The 25,191-nt window shown below is 48.6% G+C and overlaps 1 protein-coding gene across 1 annotated transcript in view; it reads left to right on the plus strand.

The window, feature by feature from the left end:
- The first annotated feature begins 1,400 nt into the window (after positions 1-1,400).
- The window catches only part of GPR20 (G protein-coupled receptor 20), a 34,859-nt gene continuing 11,068 nt past the window's right edge, over positions 1,401-25,191 (plus strand). The window contains 1 exon segment of the mRNA XM_074986597.1: positions 1,401-1,592. Within this exon segment, the coding sequence (XP_074842698.1) occupies positions 1,401-1,592 (192 nt within the window).

Below are 25,191 nucleotides of genomic sequence, written 5' to 3' on the forward strand. Positions count from 1 at the left end.
AGCTACATTCAGCACACTGAACAACTCAGCCAGCTTCAATCATAATTCTTCACCCTTGCTTGGTGCTCCCAGCTTCTGCCTGTAGTTTTCAAAGATCTCCACAGACATTAACCCATTCTACAGTGGGTCGTCGTACTGTGCACACAGGGGGTGTGCATACACTGGGTCCTATCATGCCATCCTCACACAGGGTGGTCAATGGGAGAAACTCTCCTGTCGACCTCCCTTACTTCTCACGATAATGAGGAGTACAGGGGTTGACTGTCATGCCCTGATAGTCTGATTTCACACATCTCCACCAGATATGCTGAATCTAACCCTGGAAGATTGACCCTGACTTGGTCAATCTCCTGGTAAGTATAGACATGCCCTGAGGAGAGACACAATATCGCCATCCTTACTTCTGCGCTGCCTTCAGAGCTGGGCAACTGGAGAGCAGCGGTTGGAATGTGGTCAGCACGCCCTGCTCTGACGGCAGTGCCCTGCCAGGAGCCGCACAAAAGTAAAGATTTCCATGCCATGCCAGGCCACCCTTACTTCTGGGCTGCTGCTGGCTGTAGTTCTGCCTTCAGAGCTGGGCTCCCAGCCAGCAGCCAGTGCTCTCCAGCTACCCAGCTCTAAAGGCCGCACTGCCACCAACAGCAATGCAGAAGTAAGAGTAGCGGTGTTATACCTCCCCCCATCTCCCACAATACTTTTGCGATCCTGGCATAACTCCCGTTCAGGTCAGGACCCCTACAGATACAACACCCTGACATATCTGAAACCAGGACGTTTACCACTTTTAAAATCCTACGACTGTGAAATTGACCAAAATGGGTTGTGAATTTGGTAGGGCCCTGTGCATATCATAATACAAAATACACACACAGGGGGAGCACCAGCAATTCTCCTGTACCACAAAAACAAATACACAATATGGCCTAACATTATGGGTAGTGCTGGCTGCACCCATTGACTTGAAAATGACCTGCTGGGTACAGAGACCTTTAGAAAAGCTGGCCACTTATTTAGGTCCTCAAATATAGAATCCTAATTGGAGGCCCCCAAGTTTTTAAAATCTTGACCTACATCTGCATGCCCATGTGTGCTGCCCACACACAAGAACCTATTTTTCTCCTGCCAGGGCCCAGTCGATTATAGCAGTTCCAGTGAAAGGTGACCCGATGAGAAAGGAAGCATTTACGCTGCAAGTGATGTCGCTAACATCTCCTCTGTACAGAAGAACACCACTGTAGGACCCGGGTGAGTGTAAACTCAGGCTTCAAGTGAGCATATGTAAAAGCCTGCATTACTCTATAAGCACACAGCATCCCACAGCTGCCTAGCTCCCTCCCAAAGCCAATTACAAAACTAGCCCGTTTCCTCCTCTTTCTTTGCCTCCTCCCCTCTATGCTAAAATGGCCTGTTACCAAAATGAGCTGGGGCCGTAAGAAAAAGGTCCTGACGTCAATGTAAAAGTAAACCAAAGAGGTCTGGTTCCTGTATCACTCGGCAGAGCGCAGCGCTGGGGAGTAGCTGCACTGTCATTCCATTCAAAGATCTGGGAGCAGGCTCTGAGACCCGCAGCTGATCTTTCTCATTCAAACTGTGTAAGTAAGTCCTGCGTGCTCCTCGGTGCTGACAGACCGTCTGATGCTCCCTCAGGGAGTTTTGTCAATTTCTGTTTAGAAATGCAGCGTGTTATGTACTGGCAGCTGGTTTATACACAGGTTGGAGGCATTTAATTCATTCAACAAGCCTCACTAACAAGCCTGACGTCCTGAGCTGGGTTGTTAAAGGTACAATGGAGGTAATGGCACACGAGTAGATATGGTATTAAAACTGCGGTAAGTCTCCATTATTTCTAGATAACGGGGTCATTCTGGAGTTGGACAGTCAAGTTTGCGGTTCAAAAATACGATGGACATTCTTCAGGTTCAAAAGGGAAAAATCCAACATTTTCCAGGCAGTTCAGTTGTATCAGAGCTGATATGTATGTAGAAATAAACAAGCACCAACAAGTGGTCTATACCTGTCGGCAGTATGTGAGTGAGTGTCAAAGCTTACACACACACACACACAAGAAAGAGTGGATATGCAAACACTGTGGAGAGATATGTCAGTTTACATTGGATATCTCACAGGCAGGCAGGCAGGCAGGCAGACAATCTTTGCTTGACAGAAAATAGCTGTAAATGGCATGTTCCTGTGGGTGTGCCCATGTGTATATATAACACCCAACCAGGAGTAATGGGTTTAAATTAAGCAGATGAAAATGGCGGCTGCAATATATCTGGATGCACTTCCTAACAAGGGGAGCAGGTAGGATGTGGGAAAGTCTCCTCATGGCAATTGTAGAAGCTCCATCACTTGAGACATTCAGAAGTGGGCTGGTGTAACTGGGAAATATGCTCTCGGGACCAATCCTGGTCTATTTGTGGAATGGGTTGAATGGTCTCCTAAGCCCTGGCGATGTCGTGATTTGGCTTTTCTCTGTCAGGATCTCATCAGCTGGTGCCCAGGAGAGTTAGTGGGTGAGTCTGTTCAAGTGACAACTACGTTTTCCTTTAGCTCACTTCGGACATGGGTGCTGGCAATGCCAGGCCTCTTTCAGCAAATATTTCTTAAAGGCACACTCTCTTTTCTTAGCTAAAATCTGGCATCTTCCTGCCGCTACCACTGCCCTCTTAAAGCCATGAAACATGCCGCAACAGAAGTCAAAGACAGGCTGCCAGTGTGTCGATGGGAAGTTTCATCCCTAATTTCGTACTGAAGGCCGAGGCCTAGCTGAAAACCCAGGTGCAAACACCATGACCCAAGTGTGTACCAGTGAGTAGTGATTCTGAGCACCGCATTGTCTGGGTGCCTGAATGAAAGGGGCCTGATTTTCAGACAGTGGGTGCTCAGCCCTTCCTGCAAATCTCAAAGAAGACTCTAGTCATGCACCCAAAATCCCTGGACATGTTTGAAAAGTTAGGCCAGTGATTCTGCCTTGTATCAGCTCCCTTACAAAACTCTAACTGCCAGATTATTTGTATGTGGTTTGCTCCAGTGCGTATTATTAAGGGTTGTTATAAATGCCCAAGTATTTAGCAATTTCCTACACAATTCTGCATGTGGGAGAACACCCTGTAACATTCAAAGCTGGGGATCTACATTTTGCTTACCTATGTCTATGGCGCCTCTAAAGCCCCCATTCCAAATATTTTAAAGAACTCATGCTCCCTCCATATATTTAAGATTTCCTTGTGAGCATAAGCTGCAGCTGTTCATCACTTTTATCAAGGCCACGCTGAGTCAGCCAATGGTTTAGGAATGCCCAGCTACACAGCAAATCCTATTGATTCTCCTTGTAGGAAGGGGAAGGTACGGAGTGGAAGCAGAAGCTGGATGGGATCTAAAAGGTCCAGAAAGAAGTGATTGGATTGAGGTCAAGTGCCAAAGAAAGAAGTGGGAATGGTGAGCCAGTAGAGGCAGACCCATAAGAAGAGGGCTCAGAGGCCAGAAGGGGAGGAGCCAGAAGAGGGCTGAGAGGCCAAAAAGGGAGGAGCTAGAAGAAGAGGGCTCAGAGGTCAGAAGGGGCGGAGCCAGAAGGGGCTGGGTTTAGTTCGGCAGTGACTTCAATGGACGCGATATGACGAGATGGGGAGGTGTCACTTTGCACCACGACATCTGTTTGTTCCATCTCCTCTCTGAGCATCAGTCCTAAGGTGACGGTTACTGGGAGCAGTATACATTGGGATATGGATGCTGCCAAGATTCGTTCTTTTTAATCCACTGCTTGTTTGTTTAGTTCCTCAAAAGCCTGGCTACATGCCCCAGCCATCGGTCAGAAATACACGACATGCAGGATCCCCCCTCTCACAATGACAGATGTCTACTTACCAGCAGACGTAGTTGGGATAGTAAAATAGACGCCCAGGTTAACTCTCAGCCAGCCTTATCCCCCAAAGACTGGCAAGAGGTGGGCTTTGCAGCACGTCCCAAAGGCTAAAAAACCTGCACTCTGACAGCCCAAAGCAGGAGTGTGTTCCAAAGCACACTCAGGAAGCACGCCTGACAGAGAGCTCCCCAGCTATTTGGACCCTGATGTTGTTAGTAGTGTTCCCTGTGACCCAAGTGCTTGGACAGCCACCCAGGAGAGACTCAAATGTTGCCCGGCTGATCAGCAGAGTGCCCCCAGCACCATCAGTTGGCAGTGTGTGTTTCTCCTGATGGTGCACACCCTCATATGCTCCAGTGCCCATAAGAAAACTTATTCTGCACATGGATGATAAAAATAGAGGGAACACTGGTTGTTAGCCACTGAAATGAATGTGCTGGTAAGGGCAGAAAAAGGGCATTTAAATGATACACAGAGTGAGTGCTTTGGATCAACAAATGGTTTTGCTGGGTGCATGGTTCCAGATCTGTGTCACCAGGGAGGAACGACGCCTTGATTGAAGCTTATGTTGCCGGGCATTGATCTGAAGTGGGAGTGAATCATTTTAAGTCCCATGCGGGACGTTTGCTGAAAATCTCCATTTAATCTGAAAGCAAAGGGTGATAGAGCCAAACCGGTGCTGAAATACAAGGATGTTTCTGGTGGCACCTGAAAAAGGGGTGTTTTACCCATAGCCTCGTAGACCACTAGGACTGGAAGAGACCTCGAGAGGCCATCGAGTCCAGTCCCCTGCCCTCGTGACACGACTAAGCACCATTTAGACCATCCCTGATAGACGTCTATCAAACCTGCTTTTAAAGACAGTAAACCCTCAAAGCACAATTTCGATCTGCACTTAACTCACATTAATGTGAATTAAGTGCAAATCAAAACCGTCCCCCACCCTACAGCCCCTGGCTTCCCCAGCTAAGGAGCCTGGCACATGGGCAGCTCCTTGCAGCACAGTTTCTCCCAGCTGGGAGAAGCCGAGGACCACAGGGCTGCCCCCCTGCACTTGCCCCAGTTGCCCCCTCCCCCAGCCAGGGGAATTCTGCCCAATGCCCCCCTCAATTTACGCAACATTTGATTTACACAGAGGTTGCCCAGGACACAACCTCTGCATAAATCGAGGGATTACTGTATCTCCAGTGATGGAGATTTCCCAAACTTCCGAGGCAACTTATTCCATTATTTAACCACCCTGACAGTTAGGAAGTTTTTCTTCATGCACAACCTAAACCTCCCTTGCTGTAGCTTGTGTCCAAATACATTTGTTAGTCTGTAAAGTGCCATAGGGATTCCAGGTCTGACAGGTCCAGAAATGGAAGCGATTGGGTTGAGGTCAAGGGCTCATGAGAGAAGTGGGATAGGTGATCCAGAAGGGGCAGAGCCAGAGGAAAAGGGATCTTAGGTCAGAAGGGGCGGAGCTGGAAGAAGAGTGCTCAGAGACCGGCAGGGTCTCCTGTGGTGTGATTGATCAGCCAGGCCCTGAGCTCAGTGTGAGCAGAACTCTGTCCCCACAGCTTGCTTCAGGTTTCTGTAGCCCAAGCATGGAGCAGCTAATGGGTTTGGGTATGACCTAGGGCATGCCAATGGGGAAGGAGAGCATTTTTCATTCAGAAAGTGCATCCCAAAGCTACACTCAACAGGCAACCGTGCTGTAACCAAGCAGATAACCTGCGTACAGCAGGAGGGAGACTGTGGTCAAAGGTACCAGGGCTAACAGCTTGCCAGGTGGAACGTATGACAGCTCTTCAATGGCCACCCACAGAAGACAGTATCTGGGTATTGAAAGTGTTCTGTAAAATAACCTGTCCCCCAACACACACAGACACAATAATCATCTTCCTGGGCTTCAGCACTGCAGCCCAAGGAAACCATCAGAGCCAGCCTGCTGTTCTGAGCCTTACAGCTCTGCTACACCCTGCATCAGAATTAAGGAGTCTTTTGCCTGTAGGCCACCTGCTTGAATCCAGCTAAGGGGTCTGGTTAGAAGCAGAATGCTGCAGAGATGAGCTCTATGTTATCACTGTCCATGCTGCACCTATTTTGTCGCCGCACAGAGAACTTCGGTCTCCCAGAGACTTCACTCTGGCAGCTGCCCTAGTCATTCCTACTGCGTGATCCTGCCACACAATGAGTATCTGAGATAAATCCAGGCTGCGGAGCTGTGTTACACAAGCTTCTCTGTTCAATCACGCCTGTCAGTTAGCTGTAGCTAAGAGTGACGCAGTTGCTCAGCAAATATGCTTGGGAAAATGAAGCAGCCTGTCTTCTAGGTGTCAGATTCAAGGACTTAGTGAATATAAAGACACAGGTCTCACATCAGAGATACAGCATGGGGGCTCAAGCACACCATACAAAGCGCTTGAGCTGCAGAGGAAAGCGTCACTCTCTTGGCATTACTTGGCCTCTGCCAGCAATTTCCATAGGTAAATGAGAAGTGAAATTATATTCATGTTACAGATGGGGAAACTGAGGCATACAGTGCCGAGATGACTTGCCCAAGGTCACACAGGGAGCCAGTGGTAGAGCTGAGCACTAGAACACTTTCCAACTGACTTCTCTACTCCTGTCCTTGAGTCCCCAAACCCACTGCCTTCCTGATCGATCACTTTGCCATCTTGACACCCAGGTGGGCTGGAGGTGTGGGGTTTGGGAAATCAGGTGATTACAGTGAGTTATTGGAACATCTTTCAATTTTGGAAGGTGTGAGCTCAAATGCTGTTTTAGGTCACTGGCACATGAGAGGTTGATTGTCCCACCCTATTCTCCATTAATACGCAATCTCCCATGCTCCAAACTGATTGGCAGCCTGAGAGGGGTCATAACAGCATTTTTTAAGTACCTAAAAGGAGGCGGGAGAAAAGTTGTTCTTGTCCTCTGGTGATAGGACAAGAACCAATGGGCTTAAATTGCAGCAACCGAGGTTTAGGTTGGACATTAGGCAAAACTTTCTGTCAGGGCTGTTAGCCACTGGGATAAATTGCCTAGGGAGTTGTGGAATCTCCGTCGTTGGAGATTTGGAGAGCGGGTTAGACAAACACCTGTCAGGTGGTCTAGAATTTGCCATGAGTGCAGGGCACTGGATTGGATAACTGTCCAGGTTCCTTCCAGTTCTGAGATTCTATGATTATGGTAAAAGAAGTGAATTGCAGAACAAAACTGCTTAGGTAAGAAGGGAGCAAGGCATGCTGGGACCCGTAATTTCTGCAGGTTGTACCTCAAGCATATAGAGGAAGGTGGACACACTTTGCAATGTTGGCCCAAAATATTTGAGCTCTAAGCCAGGCTTGACTTGATAAACCAAAAAGATTGATTTCTTTCTCTTTCTTGCTTATGATGTCTCAAATTTCACTGCTGTTGAAGACAACATGTCATTATGGAGAGAACAGACACCAACAGCAGAAGTCATACCAAGTGGTAAATCAGTGCTACTTTCTTTCCCTTTCAGACAGAAAGGTAAACCCAATCCATGATGAAGTCATATCATTTGGGTGCCTCAAATACATACGTGTATGATGAATGTTTGAGCTTGCATGCTTGTGTGTATACACAGGCAAAAATAGATATGTTAAAACTGCTGTATACAGGCTGGACCTCTCTAATCCGGAACTCTCTCGTCCAGCGACATCCAACATAATCTGGCATGATTTTAATTAGCCGGATAACCACTTATCATGGGCATGGACAAGTTTCATGTGGTGCCATCACAGCCACAAGTCTTGTCTCTCAGTGTTCTGCACTGTTATTTTGCTGTAATTTATCCCTAAATGTCTTCTAAGAGCCTAGTAAGCAGTGGAAGTATTGGAAATGTTATAGACAATATTGACCTCCCATTGTCCAGCAAATTCTCTCATCTGGCACTGGTCAGGTCCCAAGGATGCTAGATGAGAGAGGTTCAGCCTGTAGTACATTGATACAAACTGCAAATTGTAAACTGGACCCTTGTGAGTACATTTTACCAACTAGGTTTTGTACAGATTGGTTGGTGTACTGGTTCCTGGAACCACTTGGCATCCAGTAAAAGCCAACAACCACCAATAGAATCCAACATCTGATTGTTCTAATGACTTGGACTAGTATTTCCCCTAGGGATATCCAACAAGACAGTATTTGAGACCTTGATGGGCAGGAAACAGGATCTGGATTGGGTTGATTCAGGGCATGTGTCCTCCCTGTCACAGCCCAAGACAAAGTAAGGAAACATAATGTAACAAAGGGTGATAAACAGATGTAACAATGCAATGAGATAAAACTGTAGGAGTGAATCAAGATTTTACAACATGGGCAGTTTGTACTTCAGCTTCAGCCAAGGAACTCCTCGTATGTCTATAAATCAGGGTTGATTGAGGGTCTCATCTTCCAAGGAGATGAATTATGTATGATTTTATGATTTAATTCTGGCTCTGCCCCAGTATTACCTTTAGTTGCCTGCTCTGCAATGAGGTCACGGCTGCCTTGGTAATCTGCAGTCAGGAGTTACGCTGAAGGCACGCAGAGTGCTGTCATCTTGTAAACCAAAACCGCCACCTTCCTGCTCAAATTCGGCAGGGCTGTTATTTTATGTAGATTTTGAATTTTAGAGATCTTTTAAAATTCCAACCTCTGAATTTCCCCCTCCCCCGCAAAAAAGAAACTTCTGGAAATCAATGTTTCTGTACCTCTGGTGTTTATGAAGGTTTTTCACCCAGGAGAAACTGAGGCACCAGCCCTATAATGAGTTGGCTGCAGCTATCCATTCACCCAGAGCTCATTGTAGGCTTGGAATGTGACTGGCTAAAGAACTAAATTATTTCAGGGGAGTACCCCAAAGAACAGTCAGCACAAAGTAAACAAACCAGGGAATGGATAGAGAAAAATCAATTATTTTACCAGCTTCATTCATGTACTGCACTCTTGCAAACTACATGTGGAGCCAGCAGCTTCAGAGTCTGCAGAGAGAAATCTGAGTTTTGAAGCAGATGGAGGCCTTGGATTTTATGTATTTGGCTACAGGCTTTCACCATAGTATTTATTATTATTAGCCATTCCAATCACATGTGAAGGCCACCACTGAGCTTGGAAGGCCTTGTCCTGTACCCACCCACAGGCAGATATGGTCCCTACTCTGAAGATCTGAAAGTCTCGATAGACAAGACAAAGGGTTTGGAAAAGGAAGCGTTAGATGTACAGCTAAGGCACAGAGGTGCTGATTGACACAAAGCCCTGCAGGTATTTTGGGGACAAAACCGGGAACTGCACCCCACTCTTCTGGGTGTTGTCCGTGCTTGAAGCACAAAAGCCGTCCATCCTTTCTAAGGGCAGGTCTACACAAGGCAGGTAAGTTGATTGCAGATACGCAATTCTAGCTATGGCAATCGCGTAGCTAGAATCAACTTATCTGCAATCAACTTACCTGGCCGTCTTAACAGAGAGAGGTCTCCCTTACTCCTCACGATATTGACGAGTACAGGGGTCGACTGCCAACCGCAGATAGTTCAATTTTGTGCACCTCTACCAAGTGTGTGAAATCCAACCCCAGAAGATCGACCCTAATTGGATCGATCTTCTGTGTAGTACAGACATAGCCTCAGGCCCTGAATTAGCCCGTAAGAACATGCCCAAGTGCTTTGGTGAGTTGGGTTCGAAGGCTGTTGTCCTGCACTGACTGTTCAGTTACATACACAACCTGCACAATCAAGGCCTAGGGATAACTGATTGTCTCACAAGTATTTGTGATGTATATTGAGAACACCCCTTCAAAACAGGGATGCAGTCACTGTGTGAGCCAGTCTTCTGGCTGGTAAAATCTGTGTCTAAATGGGTAATCTGAAAGTGCTGTAGATGTTTTTTCCCCCATATATTTCTTTCTGTCCTTCAAAACACAGAGACAGGTGCATGACCCCTGCTGACATCTAAGCTGTGCTCAAATCTACTGGCGTCACGTCAGCATGGCTAGTTTAATGCTGCTTACCACAGCTAGACAACTCTGCTCTGATGGGGGATGGGAGGGTCTGAAATCCAAACCCTGATCCTGTCTGAATTTTTTAAAGTCCATCTCTGCATTAGCACTACAGCCCAGTCCTGTGAACATCTTTGAGCCAGGCAGGGTACTTGTCCCAGAAGCAAGGGCAGGAGATCAGGGCTGGTCCTTCTGTGACTGGGTCCAGGTCCCCCGTGAGGAAAGAGGACACTTCAGCTAGTTGCCCCCTTCTCTGGTGTGGGTGCTCAGGGGATGCTTGGGGAGAGTAGGGAGCAGATGGGTTTGGGAATCTCAGGCTTCCTGTCATGGGTCCCAGGACTCAGTGGAATCCCAGGCTGCTGTTCCAATTCTATTAAGGTAGTTTCTCGGTGTTCACTGGAGGGAAGGGCCTACCTGACTCTGTTTTCTTGTGGGGTCATTGCAGCAGACTCCACAACATCTGTCAAATTCACAATTTGCCAGGTTTTCCCACTTGTACTGGAAAGCCGCCTCCCAGCAGCCCCTGTGCATGCCACCTCCAGCCAGTGCACCTTCACGCTGATGCAAGCTCAGCTGATTACCCCACCATGTGTTCACCTGCGAAACGGCAGGGGCCTGGGCAGCTGCAGCTTATCAGGGTAGTAGGCATCCTTCAGTCTGCATAGACTATGGATCGCGCCCTTTATAGTTTCAATTGAGGATTTCATTTACAGCGTCTACTGTGACTATGAAGACCCACACAAGAATGACAGTCCTTGCTGCATCCCTTGCAGATGTGGTGGGTGTCTGGCAAGTCCTTAGTGTACTTTCTGTGCACTCGCTTCTCTGCTAGCTGTCTGATCCTCATCTTGCCCTTCTGAAGGCCCTTGTGTAACCCCTGCCTCCATCTGCTGCGGTCGTCTGATAGTTCTTCCCAGTTGTCCAGCTCGATGTCTACCTCTCTGAGGTCTCTCTTGCAGACATCTTTGTAGTGCAACTGGGGGCGTCTGGGAGGTCTTTTGCCAGAGGCTAGCTCACCATACAGGATGTCTTTTGGAATCCTTCCATCATTCATCCTGTGGCGGTTATCAGGAACATAGTGCTGAATTCACAAGTGCATCTGTTTTGCAGGAGTAATGACATCTTCAGTTAGGGGACTGGACTTTATGAACTCTTGAGATCCCGTCCAGTTCTAATGTTCTATGTCTCTGCGACCGTGTCTGCACGGACAAGAAACTTCGAAATGGCCATGCAAATGGCCGTTTCAAAGATTCCTAATGAGGCGTTGAAATGCATATTCAGCACCTCATTAGCACGCCGCCAGCCGCGGCTCTTTGAAATTGCCACTTCTCACTCCCATGCGGCTCATCCAGATGGGCTATGAGCTCATAGGAATAAGGGGATTTCAGAGTTGGCAGGTGTGGCACATGTGAGCGAAACGCAGCAATTTCAAAGAGCTGCGGCCAGTGGCATGCTAATAAGGTGCTGAATATGCATTTCAGCGCCTCAGTAGTAATCTTCGAAATGGCTATTTGCATGGGCATTTTGAAGTTTTTTGTCATTGTAGATGGAACCTATGGCTGTGTCTACATTTGCATTCCTCTTTCAAAAGAGATATGCAAATGAGGGAAATCGAAAATGCAAATGAGGTGCAGATTTGCATATCTGGCACCTCGTTTGCCTATTCTTATTTCGAAACAGCTTCTTTTGAAAGAAGAAAACCAGTGTAGATGCTGTTCTTTCGAAAGTAAACCCCATCTTCGAAAGAATCCGTCTTCCCTTTTTTTATTGGAAGAAGGATTCGTTCGAAGACGGGGTTTACTTTTGAAAGACAAGTGTCTACACTGGTTTTCTTCTTTTGAAAGAAGCTATTTTGAAATAACAATAGGCAAATGAGGTGCCAGCTCACCTCATTTGCATTTGCAATTTCCCTCATTTGCATACCTCAGCCAATCACTTTCACCTTTAGTCAGTAACTGCTTCCTCAACTCTCCCCTCTGTCTCTCTCGCTTGCTCTGTCTCCTGCTGGAGAGGACCATTAACACATAAGCCCAGAGGAGCCTTGGCTGTCACACATTGGGAACTATCGCTCCTCTGGCTCCACACCAAGCAAAATGGTTGCTTCCTGCAGTCTGCCAGCGGGAGAAGGTCTGTCTTTGGGAAACTTGAACTGTCACCCTCTGACTCTTCAGTGCCAGTTTAGGCGTGTGCTCCTGGGGCATAGCCAGTACCTCACTGCCCCCTCCTGCCCACCGGGGGTGGCTATACTCCAGGCAACGGAGAGTGACAGCTGACAGGGAGCCTGTTGCTACAGTGGCGGTACCAGGCGGGTGCTGGGGCAGGTTTGCCTGGCCTCACATACTTTCAGGATACTCCTTGCAGAGCTGATGGGTCCCACAAGCAGCAGCAGCCTGCTCAGGAATGTTATGCTAGCTAGTGCAAGGTGAATGTTTTGGTCCTGTGCAGCTGGATTTTAAAGGGAGGCCAGATGACATCATGGCTTGCAGTACCTTTTGTTGTTCATGTTGGGAGAAGGGCTTAAAACAGCTACGCTGGTGGTGAGCTGAGTCCTGCTTCGCAGGCAAAACCAGCTCATTTTAACGTTACCTCAGCCCCTCATCTCTGCCACACATCCTGTTTGCTTGCTCCACCTGTCCCATCTTTTTACAGATGTAGATGGCCAGACCACTGAACCCAAGGTTGGTCCCTTCCCTGTGTTTTTGAAGAGCATCTAGCACAAGACACCTCTGATCTTTGATCGGGGGCCCTTAGGTGCCACTGTAATACAAATAACAATGATTAATGATGGTGCTTCAGAGCAGTGGTCAGGAAGGAACACCTCCTCAATATTCAGTGTGGTCTGGCACAGTTGGCCAACTGGGTTATTGTACAGGAGAAGTAGGTGGGTGTTTCCTCCTTCTGAACTGTCAGGTATCAGGTACCTACTGGAGTCAAGATGCTCACTGGTCTGGTCTGTCAAACCCAAAGAGGCAAACAACAGAACTCACAGTGAGCCCAAAGTAACTATTTAAAGCCTGGATCCAGAATCTCAACATCCCTTATCAGAGGGTCTTCGTCTCTGGCATGTTGGTTCAGCTGATGATGGATCTAGGAGATAAACGTAAAGTCGGGAATCAGAATCACTCTCCACCCTAAGAGATGGTGGGGCTGGCTCCTGTGTTTCATTCTCAGCTGTCTCCAAGAAGTGTTGGGCACTAGCCTAGCACAATGGTGGGTTACGTAGCCAAACCACCACCTCTAGTGAAGGCCACCTCAACACAGCCACGTCTGGCATGGCCAGCAGGATGGAGATAGCTGAGTGGAGGCAGAAGGGTCACTAATGGTAACAAGTTCTGCCCCTGTCTGACCTGCCAGCCCTGACTGGTTATATTTGTACTGACAGCTGCTCATCAGCTACCGTCCAAGGCACTGTACTTTCTGTTGCACCTTAGGTTAATGGCCATCATTCCAAACTGAGCGCAGGAGGCTGGCAAGAAAAGCTTGATTTCTTGTCATGCAGAAGCAGCAGAGGATTGAAACTAAGTTGGGTTTAGCCATTGCTCAGGGGACCCAAAACTTTCAGGCCTTAAGCGGCTCTACCTGCCAGCATACACACCTGTAAGCCTTGATGGACTCTACTAGCCATTGAAACCACACTGGCATTCAAGAGCTGTCTGCATGAGTGGATTAATTTTAGCCCTGTTGCTCATCTGCATTCACTGTGGCCTAACATCGTCCCTTCTGTAATTCCCCAGGAGCCAGCAAGGGGCAGGCCAGATAAATCTGACTCTTCTCTCCAGGGAAGTCCTTAGGATTTATCGGTTCCCATGCAGTACTATTAAACTGATGTTCCTATGCCCAGGACTGGGAGGTGACGATTTTTTACAGAAGTGATTTTATAAACTCCAGCAACACACTAATGACCTCTTTAAAGCAAATTTTAAACAAAGGTCCTGTCAATTAACACAAAAACAACACAAAGTCCTGCAGCAACTTATAGACGAACAGATGTTTTGGAGCATAAGCTTTCGTGGGCAAAGACCCGCTTCATCAGATGAATGAGTGCATCTGAAAGAACTCAAATGTGAAATTGCGGAGTTATTAACAGTCGTTTGTAACCTATCCTTTAAATCCACTTTGGTACCAAATGACTGGAAGACGGCCAATATAACGCCAATATTTAAAAAAGGCTCTAGAGGAGACCCTGGCAATTATAGACCTATAAGTTTAACATCAGTACCAGGCAAATTAGTAGAAACACTAGTAAAGAATAAAATTGCAAGGCACGTAGAAGAGCACGAATTGTTGGGCAAAAGTCAGCATGGTTTCTGCAGAGGGAAGTCGTGTCTAACTAATCTATTAGAATTCTTTGAAAGGGTTAATAAACATGCGGACAAGGGGCACCCAGTGGACATAATATACCTAGATTTCCAGAAAGCCTTTGACACGGTCCCACACCAAAGGCTTTTATGTAAATTAGGCGGTCATGGGATAGGAGGAAAGATCCTTTCATGGATCGGGAATTGGTTAAAAGACAGAAAACAAAGGGTTGGAATAAATGGTAAATTTTCACAATGGAGGAGGGTAACTAGTGGTGTTCCCCAGGGGTCAGTCCTGGGACCGATCCTGTTCAACTTGTTCATCAATGATCTAGAAAATGAGGTAAGCAGTGAGGTGGCCAAGTTTGCAGATGACACCAAGTTGTTCAGGACAGTCAAAAGCAAAAGGGATTGTGAAGAACTACAAAAAGATCTCAGCAAACTGAGTGATTGGGCAGCAAAATGGCAAATGAAATTTAATGTGGGTAAGTGTAAGGTAATGCATGTTGGAAAAAATAACCCAAATTACACGTACTACATGATGGGGTCAAATTTAGCTACGACAGATCAGGAAAGGGATCTTGGAGTTATAGTGGATAGTTCTCTGAAGACATCCACGCAGTGTGCAGCGGCAGTTAGTAAAGCAAATAGGATGTTAGGAATTATTAAAAAAGGGATCGATAATAAGACAAAATATATCATACTTCCCTTATATAAAACTATGGTACGCCCACATCTTGAGTACTGCGTGCAGATGTGGTCTCCTCACCTCAAAAAAGATATATTGGCATTAGAAAAGGTTCAGAAAAGGGTGACTAAGATGATTAGGGGCTTGGAACGGGTCCCATATGGGGAGAGGCTAGAGAGACTGGGACTTTTCAGTGTGGAAAAGAGGCGATTGAGGGGCGATATGATAGAGGTATATAAAATCATGAATGGTGTGGAGAAAGTGAATATAGAAAAATTATTTACCTTTTCCCATAATACAAGAACTAGGGGACACCAAATGAAATTGATGGGTAGTAGGTTCAAAACTAATAAAAGGAAATTTTTCTTCACACAGCACACAGTCAACCTGTGGAACTCCTTGCCGGAGGAGGCTGTGAAGGCCAGGACTCTATTAGGGTTTAAAAAAGAGCTTGATAAATTTTTGCAGGTTAGGTCCATAAATGGCTATTAGCCAGGGATAAAGTATGGTGCCCTGGCCTTCAGAACAAGGGCAGGAGATGGATGGCAGGAGATACATCACTTGATCATTGTCTTCTGTTCTCCTTCTCTGGGGCACCTGGCATTGGCCACCGTCAGCAGATGGGATGCTGGGCTGGATGGACCTTTGGTCTGACCCAGTATGGCCATTCTTATGTTCTTATGTATCATGCATCTGATGAAGTGGGTCTTTGCCCACGAAAGCTGATGCTCCAAAACATCTGTTCGTCTATAAGGTGCCACAGGACTTTGTGCTGTTTTTGAAGATACAGACTAACACGGCTACCTCTCTGATACTTGTCCATTAACACAGTCAATTTAGAACCTGCCAGTATACTCTGGGGGTTGACACATGCCTTTTCAATGGCTTCATTACCACCTGAATGGCTCTTTCACAGGCTCAGAGTTCTGCTAATAGCTCTGGAAGGCTTCTTCACTTTCAACTTAACTAGATCTTCTCTGGAGGAAGCAGAGCCACAGAAGAGGGATAGAAAGATGTGGAAGGGTGGACATTAAGACCCAGTGGTGCCCCAGATGTTCAGGCGCCCCCCCTATAGCTGATGTTCTCTGTACGGGTAAGGGCCACCTGGCTTCTCCCCTTTGACCTCAGGCTCTCCCTCAGATATGGAGCATCAGCCTCCAAAGGAGGTGTGGGAGAACCAGCCTGAGTACGATCAGAACCTTCACCCAGAACATGAACCAGGATAGGGTCAGAGTTAGGCAGCAGAAGCCGAGATTATTGACTCCCGTTGCGCTCCGATAATTATGGCAGCAAATTAACTGAGAGCATCTCTCTCAGAGTGAGCACCCTGCACTCCAGGCATCAGTTTGACTCAGGCCCCTCATCTTTGCTGGAGGTAGTTGAGTTCGGCTAGGGACGTTGTGATCAGAGGAAATATTCTACAGAAAATCAGGCTGTCACCTGACAGGCTCGCCCTGTCTGCATTGCCCTCGCTCCCTCAGATTGGAACTGAAGCCAATGTTTTGTTCTATGCCCTTTAGTAAATGTTGTTCCCACACTCCCGTCCAAGGATCACTCTCCAATCACAGAGTCCTTCTCTGCAGTGACTGCAGGGAGAATAAATACATTTCCCTCGTCAACACTGATGTAAAAACCATGATGGGGCCAAAACACTTGACAAAACATGTCCATTATCACAGCAGGTTCCTCCTCCATGACTCACAAGGAAAGAAGTTCTTGTAAGTCACGGGCAAGGGGAAAAAGTGAGCCTGGGACTTTTCCCTATTGTGTGATGAATTTGAACAAGGAAAAAGACTTTACAGTTTTCAGCTGCAGATTTCAAAGCATATTGTGAAGAAATATAAATAGAATTAACCTCATGTTACAGAGGAGGATGGTCAGAATAGAGGAGAATTACAGGGCCTTGTCCACAATCTTCCAGCAAATCAGCGCCAGGATTCACAACAGTAACAGAAGCCTGTCTTCCAGACTCTCAGGCCTATGCCAAACTCACAGCAATGCCCTGCCCACCACAGGACCCCAGAAAGAAGGGCATGGTATTTACGGATTAGTAACTGAGGAAGAGCTGTATATCAAAGGGAGCTCTCTTTTTTTTATTTCTGAACCAATTTGCAGATAACTAACAGAGACATTGCTACTAGACATGCCTGTGTTTTTCCCATTATTTGATTTCAATCAGTTATGATCCCCAGGAAAACCCCACTGATCACTTCCATCTAAACCACAAGGATGATTTGGACAATGCCTGCGAGCCTTTTACCAGAGCCAAGGATCGTCCGTATATAGGCTCTGTTCCCTGCCCCATAGAAATGTTTCCCCTTCTGGAAACCTAGAAAGCCTGTGACATCCAGCTCTAACTGTGCTGAACAACCATGAAAGGTTCAGCTCTCGGAGTCTGGTTTGGCTTTTTATAGAAACGAGAGAGCAGGTCACTAATCTACGATCCAGACCCAAACTCCTCCACAGTGCAGGGGGGCTTGAGCTAAGCTGTGTCACAGGCTGGCTCTAGTTACACTAGAATCTTTCATTACATGATCAGGCAGTGCTGGGCACTGGGATATTCTGTGCTAATAGAAGAACATGTTAATGAACTTCATTAATTTTACACAGTTTCTCCAGCCATTGTGTGAATAGGATAATGCCACTTTTCATCTGGTGATCTTGTAGTACTTGGGTAAGCAGCACTGTCCCTGTTTAACAGAGGAGGGAATTAAGACATGGAGCAATTAAGTGACCAGTGAACGCAGGTCTCCTATCTCCCAGTCCATTGCTCTATTCTGAACAGTATGCTGTCTCTGACAGGTTGCTTTAGTACCTTTTCCAAGCTAAAGCATTCGGACATGCTGTACAATACCGTGAGCAAGAAAGTTGCCGTGGGCAGTGAGTGAAGGCCCACATGGGGAAGGCAGGTCCTGGTCCCACCTTCTCTGCCCAAGGCCCCACCCCTCCTGGTCAGCCACAGTGCCTGGTGACTGGAGGGCCAGGCAGCCCTGGCTCCAGTCCTCCTCAGCTGGCAGAACTGGCATAGCCTCTGCCATCCCTCCCTGGGTGGCAGGAGGCCGCAGCCCCTACCCATCCCTTTTGGAGTGGTGGACAGCTGAGGCCTCAGGCACAGTCCTGACCCTTCTAAGACAGGTGGACAGCCCCATCCCCATCTCCATCCCCATCCCCAGCCCTTCCTGGACCACCATGGCCCTGGCCCTAGTCCCAGCCCTTCTGGATTGGCCAGACTGCTGTGGCCCAAGTTCTGGACCTCCCCAGGTAGCCACAGTCCCAACCCAGCCCTCTCAGAGTGGCTGGACAAACGTGGCCCTGGCCTGGCCTGGCCCTTTCCAGGCCACCAGAAAGCAACAGCTGCAGTCCCAGTCCCCACCCTTCCTGGGTGGCTGGACAGCTGTGGCCTGAGTTCCAGGCCTCCTCGGGCAGCTGGGCTGCTGTGCTGCAAGCCCCAGCCCGTGCTGGGCAGCCACTCTGCGGCCCCCAGCCACAGCATTAGCTGGGCTTCCTTGCCATAGCCTCTGCCTTCCCCAGGCTGTTGGGGAACATAGGTGGGCAATGCCTTCCCTCACCTGCATTACCCGCCATTTGTGGCAGTTGCCTTGGGCCCCACACCTTCAAGTCCCCCGTGTTCCAATTGACTGTAGCATCCGCTGCCCACTGGCTGGGTCCTGCTGTTCACATGCTGCCTTGGGCCCCACCCACCAGCCAGTCCCTGGTGGGTCAGCTCTGACTCTACCTCCTTACATATTCAGCTGAATGTGCATGAGAAACTCCAGCCCATGAGTTTGGTATTTTTGTTTGTTTTTTGTTGTTTTTTGAGAAAATTATAAATGACTGAACGTTGGGGTATACAATGGCCCTGATTCTGCCCTGGAGTTGGGCCCCTGCTTCTTTATAATCAATGGGAGCTGTGTCTGCCCCAGCGGGTGGTTCATAGACCAAACAAGCCATCTCTCCCCGCCTGTACCACCTAGCCAGGCCTGCAGAAATGCATGAGAAACGTCCCACATCATGTTCTGCATCATCTCACGGTGTCGCTTGAAATGTTGCAGCTGCTGCCACTGTGAATGAAGCTCTAAATATAGTAACGAGGGAGGATATATGACAGCAGAGAAAGCACATAGTGCTCTATACCACACATGTGAGGTATGGGGCCACAGCTCCTGTGTGGCACGCAGAGTCAGTTGAGAGCCAAAGCAGGGAGCCAGCCAGCCACTGAGCAAGTGAGCAGAACCCCAGTATCATTAGAACACCCTGGGAGAAAACTCCCCACCTTTTCTCTGGACGTGACATTGGAAATCCTCCCTTCGTCATTTAACTCCATTACATTTGCATCACTTGCCGTTGCAGATGAAGAGAATGAAGTATAGGTTGAACCTTTCTAGTCTAACTACATGCACGGTCCGGCATGATTTTAGTACGCGGGGTGTCTACTTATCATGGGTGTGGCCAAGTTTCCCACGATACTATAGAGTTTGTTTACAGCCACCAGTCCTGGCTCTCAATGTCCTGTGCTGTTCTCTAGCTGCAATTTACTCCTAAATGTCATATAAGGCTATGGCTACATTGCAGAGCTATTTTGGGGTACCTCGGTATCCCAGAATAGCTACTCCACATCTTTGAAATGTGCCTGTTATTTCGAAATGTTTTTCTAAATAAAGGGTGTGCTATTTCAGCCTCCCTTATTCCAACATAAATTCAAAATGAGAAAAGCAGTTTGCGCTATGCGAATTGAGTATCTTATTTCGAGTTTAGGGTGCGGTGTAGACATAGCTGAGTCCCGTAAGTAGTAGAAATGTTTGTAATACTGCTAGACAATCTTGATCTCCCATCATTCAGCAAATTCTCTGGTTCAGCACTAGTCAGGTCCCCAGGTTGCCGAACTAGAGAGATTCCACCCATATTTGCTCTGTTTCCTGTTCCGCCCTTCCTCTATTGTTCTATGCATTTCATTACATGCCCCTACATGGGAGATGGACCGCTGGTACAGAAGACCACGAGGGCATGGGAGGTGAGCTCCTGCATCAGCACAATCATTAGCTGATTCATGCAGCCCCTGCAACGCTGTTTGCTTTTAAAGCCATTTTGAAAGCTCGGCACACAAGTGATGTGTGTGTCCAGCAAGAAGTCTGGGCTGGAGATCAGAAGGGGAAGGCTAGCTGGGCTGGAAGGCACCCAAAGTCTGGGAGAATGTTTCAGAAATAGGGGGGGAGAACCTGTCCCTGGTTATGGGGGGGACCAAATATAGACAATTAAAAAATAACATAGAACCACACAAAGTTCAGCCTGAGGCTTCCTGGGAAAGATCCAAGGATGAAAACATTCCAGAGACTGGGGTCAACCTTCTCCACTATCCCCTGTTCCAGTGAAACCCTGAGGGCCTGAGTTTACCATTGGTCTATTTATGGGCTTGGCCTATTGGCCCAAAGTTCAGTCTCCCTTGGATGATCCTGTGACGTGTTGATTGGCGCGATCCCTGCTTTCCCCTCTTGGTTTTATTGCAGGTCTACATTTCATCTGCCTGGTGTTTAAAGATTGCACAAAGCTATTTACACTGAAAGCCGACAGCCGCTGAAGAAAACAGCTTTGTAATGAATCATAGCTGCAGGCCCACCACCCGGGGATGGGGCTTAAAGGAGGCTGCTGTCCCCCAGCCTGGCATTTCAAAGGAGCCTGGAGCTCCCGCCACCATCACTGACGAAGTAGCAGTGGCAGCAGTCGGAGCTCTGGGCCCCTTTGAAGTGCCACAGTACCACTGCTGTGCCGCTGCACGTGGCAGTGAGGGAGGAGCAGTGCCCCTGACTGCCCTTGGCCCCGCCCCTTCTGCCCTTGGCCCCGCCCCTTCTGAGTTGCAGAGCCAGGCCCCACTCCCACCTTGCCCCAGGGCCCTTGGCAGCTGTTGCCCACGCTGCATATCTGCCTTGACAATAACCATTAGTGTTTGGTGGTGATGTCCCCAACAGAGGCAATTCCTTCCTCTGAAACCATGGATGAAATCCCCGGCGGCAGGCACAGTTCTGTTCTGTAGATGCTGGGCCCGAGGGGTGCCCTAGGCGTTCCGTGCGACTGAGCTCCCTGGCCCCAGAAGAATGGGCACAAGAGATGCGTGGGGATGGAGCAAGCGGGCAGCAGATGCAACACACTGGAGAAGCTCCTGCCACGAGTCGCAGAGAACGAGCCATGCTAGTCTATAGCGTCACTAAACAAAAGAGCACTTTAAAGACGAACGAAAGAATTTATTAGGTGAGCCGCCATTATCCACATTCCCCAGCCCTGCCCAGAGGCTGTGCTGCACCAAAGGGACGGCTGTGGCAGTGGCCAGACACGCTCTGCAGCCGTTGCCTTGGGAGGTGTGTGGCACTGTGATCAATAAAACATGGAGGTTGGGTCGTTTGGGGGCACGCCTACGGGACACAAGACCCTCTCACCTACTGATGGCAGTGCCAAAGAAGAGATTCCCATTGGCCATCCCATCCAGAGGATTCTGGGGGCACCGGACATGCTCCCTGCCCCGCCCCCTCGTTTTCTGTCCATGTCCCTCCCGCTTCCACCCCTGCTCTGCCAAAGCCCTACCCCTTTCCCAAACAGGCCCCTCTCCCTCCCACCCATTCCCTGCCCTGCCCCACCTCTGCCCCAGCCCACCTCTTCCCATGGAAGCACCACGCCACTTCCAGTGAGTGTGGGGGCAGTCCCGCCCCTGGAACTGGGCAGCCTGAGAGTAGCATGAGCTGGGGAGCTTGTACTGCCCTCGAGCCACGCTGCACTGGGGGAGAGGCAGAACTGCCCCGTACTCATTGGAAGCAGTGCGCCACTGACGATGAGTGTGTGGGGGGTGATGCTGGGGGTGTATGTGGCCTCCTGTGCACACACCCCCACACACACGTCGCAAGTGGTCCCATCCATTGGGACCTGGGCCTGTCTATTTAGCCTGGTGTGGCCAATATTCCGAACAGTCACCATCCAGCTCCCACCTCACCGCTACGGGAACTAAATGGGTGGTCAGATGTCTCACAGCTCTGCAGCCAGTCTTCAATGCGTCCCAATGTACTCGCTCGCCTTTCGGAGTCTGAAACCCTCCCCGCCGGTGAGTGAAGAGTCTGCTGCACGGCTAGTCATAGCGCTTGATATAGTGCCGCTCTTTCCAATAACCCCACTTGCTTTAAGAACGGCAATTAAACTCATCATGCAGAAGTGTAAACGGAGGGGCTGAGATGTTAAGTAGCTTGTCTAAACTAAAACATATAGGAATGAAACCCAGGGTTCTCGACTGCTTACCATTCTGACTTACGAGCGCCGTGCTTCTAGCTGGCTAAACGTCTGGCACAAGCACCATTCCAACGAGCAGGAGTTTGAAAAAGGAAGGGATTTATTTACGGTTCTTCTTCCCAAGCCATGGCGAGCCAGTCATCCGCCACTTCAGAATCCCAGCGCGTTACCGAGATTAGAGCCAAAATTATTTATTACAGGGTCTCAAACTCCTGCTTGGCCGGCTGGAGCATTTCCCCAATTCACCCCATGCAGAATTTTGAAAGTTATTCAAACAGGCCCATGCAGATCCTGGCCAGGGTGGGCACTGGAGTGGACTGCAGGGACTCACCTGTGTACCTGGCTCCCAACAGCACCCAGGCCCCCAGCACCACATGGTCCAGGACACCCCGACCACCATGCGAACTGCGTTGGCTAGAGAGCCTCCTGAGCTGCTGTGCTTCTGCAGCCAGTGGGGCAGGGCTAGTGAGTTTTGTTTTCAATTAGCCAGGGTAGGTTGGGGGAGATCCCAGTGAGAGGACACAGATGGTAATGGACAGGGCCAGGTGAGATCCCAGCATGTAGGGTGAGCAGAAGGGAGTGGGGTGAACTTCCCAAAATGAGGACATGGAATGTTGAGGTGTGGCCTCAGTTTTATGTCTTTCCTAGGAAATTGGTCTCTGTCTGGGCTCCTGGACACAAGAGCAGACACTATCCGCTTGCACGTACCGAACTGCCAACGCCCCATGTTCAAAACTCGTGAATCAGCTCCTCCCCCCACCAGAACAAGACAACAGCTTCTTGAAATCACAGCTACAAATACACTTGGGGATCTTTTTATTTAGCATCTGGTGTTTGAGGTCCTTGGTTGAGCTCAGGGCACTTTTTCTAGGTTTGCTCCACACACCAGAAGACCTAAAGTCCTCCTTTATTAAACAGGGAAAGCAGGCCCAGATTCTCTCCTAATGCCATGCACCAGCAAACAAGCATTGTCTATTCAGGCAGCAAGATCACAGCTGATAGCAGCAGAGCGCTGGATTTGATGACCTCCTGAGAGCCCGCCCAGTTCTAGTTTTCTATGAGGCGTCAGGTTGTGAAGTTCTCAGAACTGGCTTAATTCTAATACCATGACTGGGGCTTACCAGAAAAGAAAAAAGCCCCTGTGATCAGGAAGCTTGTGATCCTATTAGGAGAGTGGGCAGCACTGATACCTAGTCAGTTTCACAAACTGAGTTAATAGTTTCTTAACTTACACCTATGGCCAGGACAGCTCTGCACACGTTCTCCCTGGGCACAGGGACCTACAGGCAGCGGGGTGGAGCCAGCTGCTGGATGGGCAGGGAGCCTTGGCAGCTTTTAAATCACCTGGGAGTGGCAGACAGCAGGGGGGATCATGGAGGTCTCTGCCCCTTCCTGGAGCCCTGCCCATTGGTCCAGTAAGAGGATCTGGGGACTGGCACTGGCTCTAAGGTAAGCTGTGCTTGAGACCCCTGATTTATCATTTGCAATATGGTAGCACCCAGAGTCTGCGAGACAGCTTAGTCCCTGTCTAGGCAGCAAGTTCTGTCTTCCCCAGCATGTCCCCCTCCAGCCGTGCCCAGCCCAGTGTAGAGATTCAGGCTGTGCAGGACAGCCTAACAGGAATGAAACAGCAGGTCTGATGGTATTTATATCAATGAAAGTGAAAAAGACGGGCTACCAGAGTGACACGGCCTCTTGCTTGTCCCCTGAACTTCCCAGCAGAGGGGGAAGATCTTGGAGATCTTGACAAGAGCAACAAGACTAAACAAAGTCAGTTTAAAACTTGCCCAACACCTAAAGCAAAAAAATATTATAAAATAATGTACTAAAGAGGGGAAGGGGCATTTTGGCTGTCTCATTCACTCGTGACTCTTTGGGTGCCAGTGTCCTTTGAGCTGGCCAGAGCCTTGTTTCCCCATTGAGGTAGGAAAGCTAGCCCCAGCCATAGACACAGAGATTTACTGAGGAGAGATGCTGAGGCATTAGTATCACAGGGAAGATCTTAATTCCTCTCTGAATTGCTAGCACTTCATACATTTAGACAGCCTTGGGCGAGGAGCCAGATACATGCAAGAAATTCTGAAAGCTGAAGGCAAGAAGCGGAACTTTTTTGTTAGTATGTTTTTTCCTCTTGGTTGCAGTGCTATATTTAGAGAGAAGAGAGCACGAGAGAAAGAATTGGGCATTTCTTCATTTTCTGTCGTCACTCCAGCTATTCTGCTCCTCATACCCAAAGTCTGCTTTCGGATAACAGTCAGTTCCACTGGGGAATTTGCTTAACGGAAGCTCCTGTACAGGCTAGAGAAGGAAAACAGGTTGGAAGTAAGTTGGTCTGTCAGAGCTGAGGCAGTGCATAAGAGTAATTGCTCTGAGGAACAACAATCAGCTGTCAGCCAGGGCTAATGGCTCAACTAGGTTCAGAAAAACTTTGGAATCAGCGTATCAGCGCTGCTTGGTCATTCTGGGGGACAGAAGCCAGCAAACCCACACTGTGAGTTTGAGAGTCCCTTCGCAGGCAGCTGGAGCAGACGCAGCTCATCCATGTATTGGGAGTAGGGGGGCAGGTGCAATGCACACGAAGGGTACGTCTACACTTAGTGGAAGATCGATTCATTCAGGGTTGATTGTCCAGGGTTCGATTTCGCACACCTAGTGGGGACGCACTAAATCGCACCATCGGGGCTCTACATTCGGCCCTGGCACTCCTCATTGTCGCAAGGGTGAGGAGTAAGGGAAGTCGACAGGAGAGTTTCTCCCATTGCTCTCCCGCTGTGAGGACAGCAAGAAAAGTCGATCTAGGATACATCAATTCCACCTATGCAATTGTCGTAGCTGGAACTGCGTATCTTAGCTCGACTGTTTGGCCTAGTGTAGACCTGACCTAGGCAGGGAGGTATATAAGTTCTCCTGGCCTTGATTTTCCAGTTGCCGTAGCTCAGGTGTCTGTACAGTCACTCATCTCCTGTGAGGAGGGAGTACGGACCAGGCTCTGTTTCTGACAGGCTTGTGTAGTCTTGTGCACATCCCTTGAGCTTCTCTGTAGCTGAGTTCGTAAAAAGGTATATCCATATTTACCCATGTCCCAGGGAAT

Source organism: Carettochelys insculpta, chromosome 2 (genome assembly GCF_033958435.1).
Source record: "Carettochelys insculpta isolate YL-2023 chromosome 2, ASM3395843v1, whole genome shotgun sequence".
NCBI lineage: Eukaryota > Metazoa > Chordata > Testudines > Carettochelyidae > Carettochelys > Carettochelys insculpta.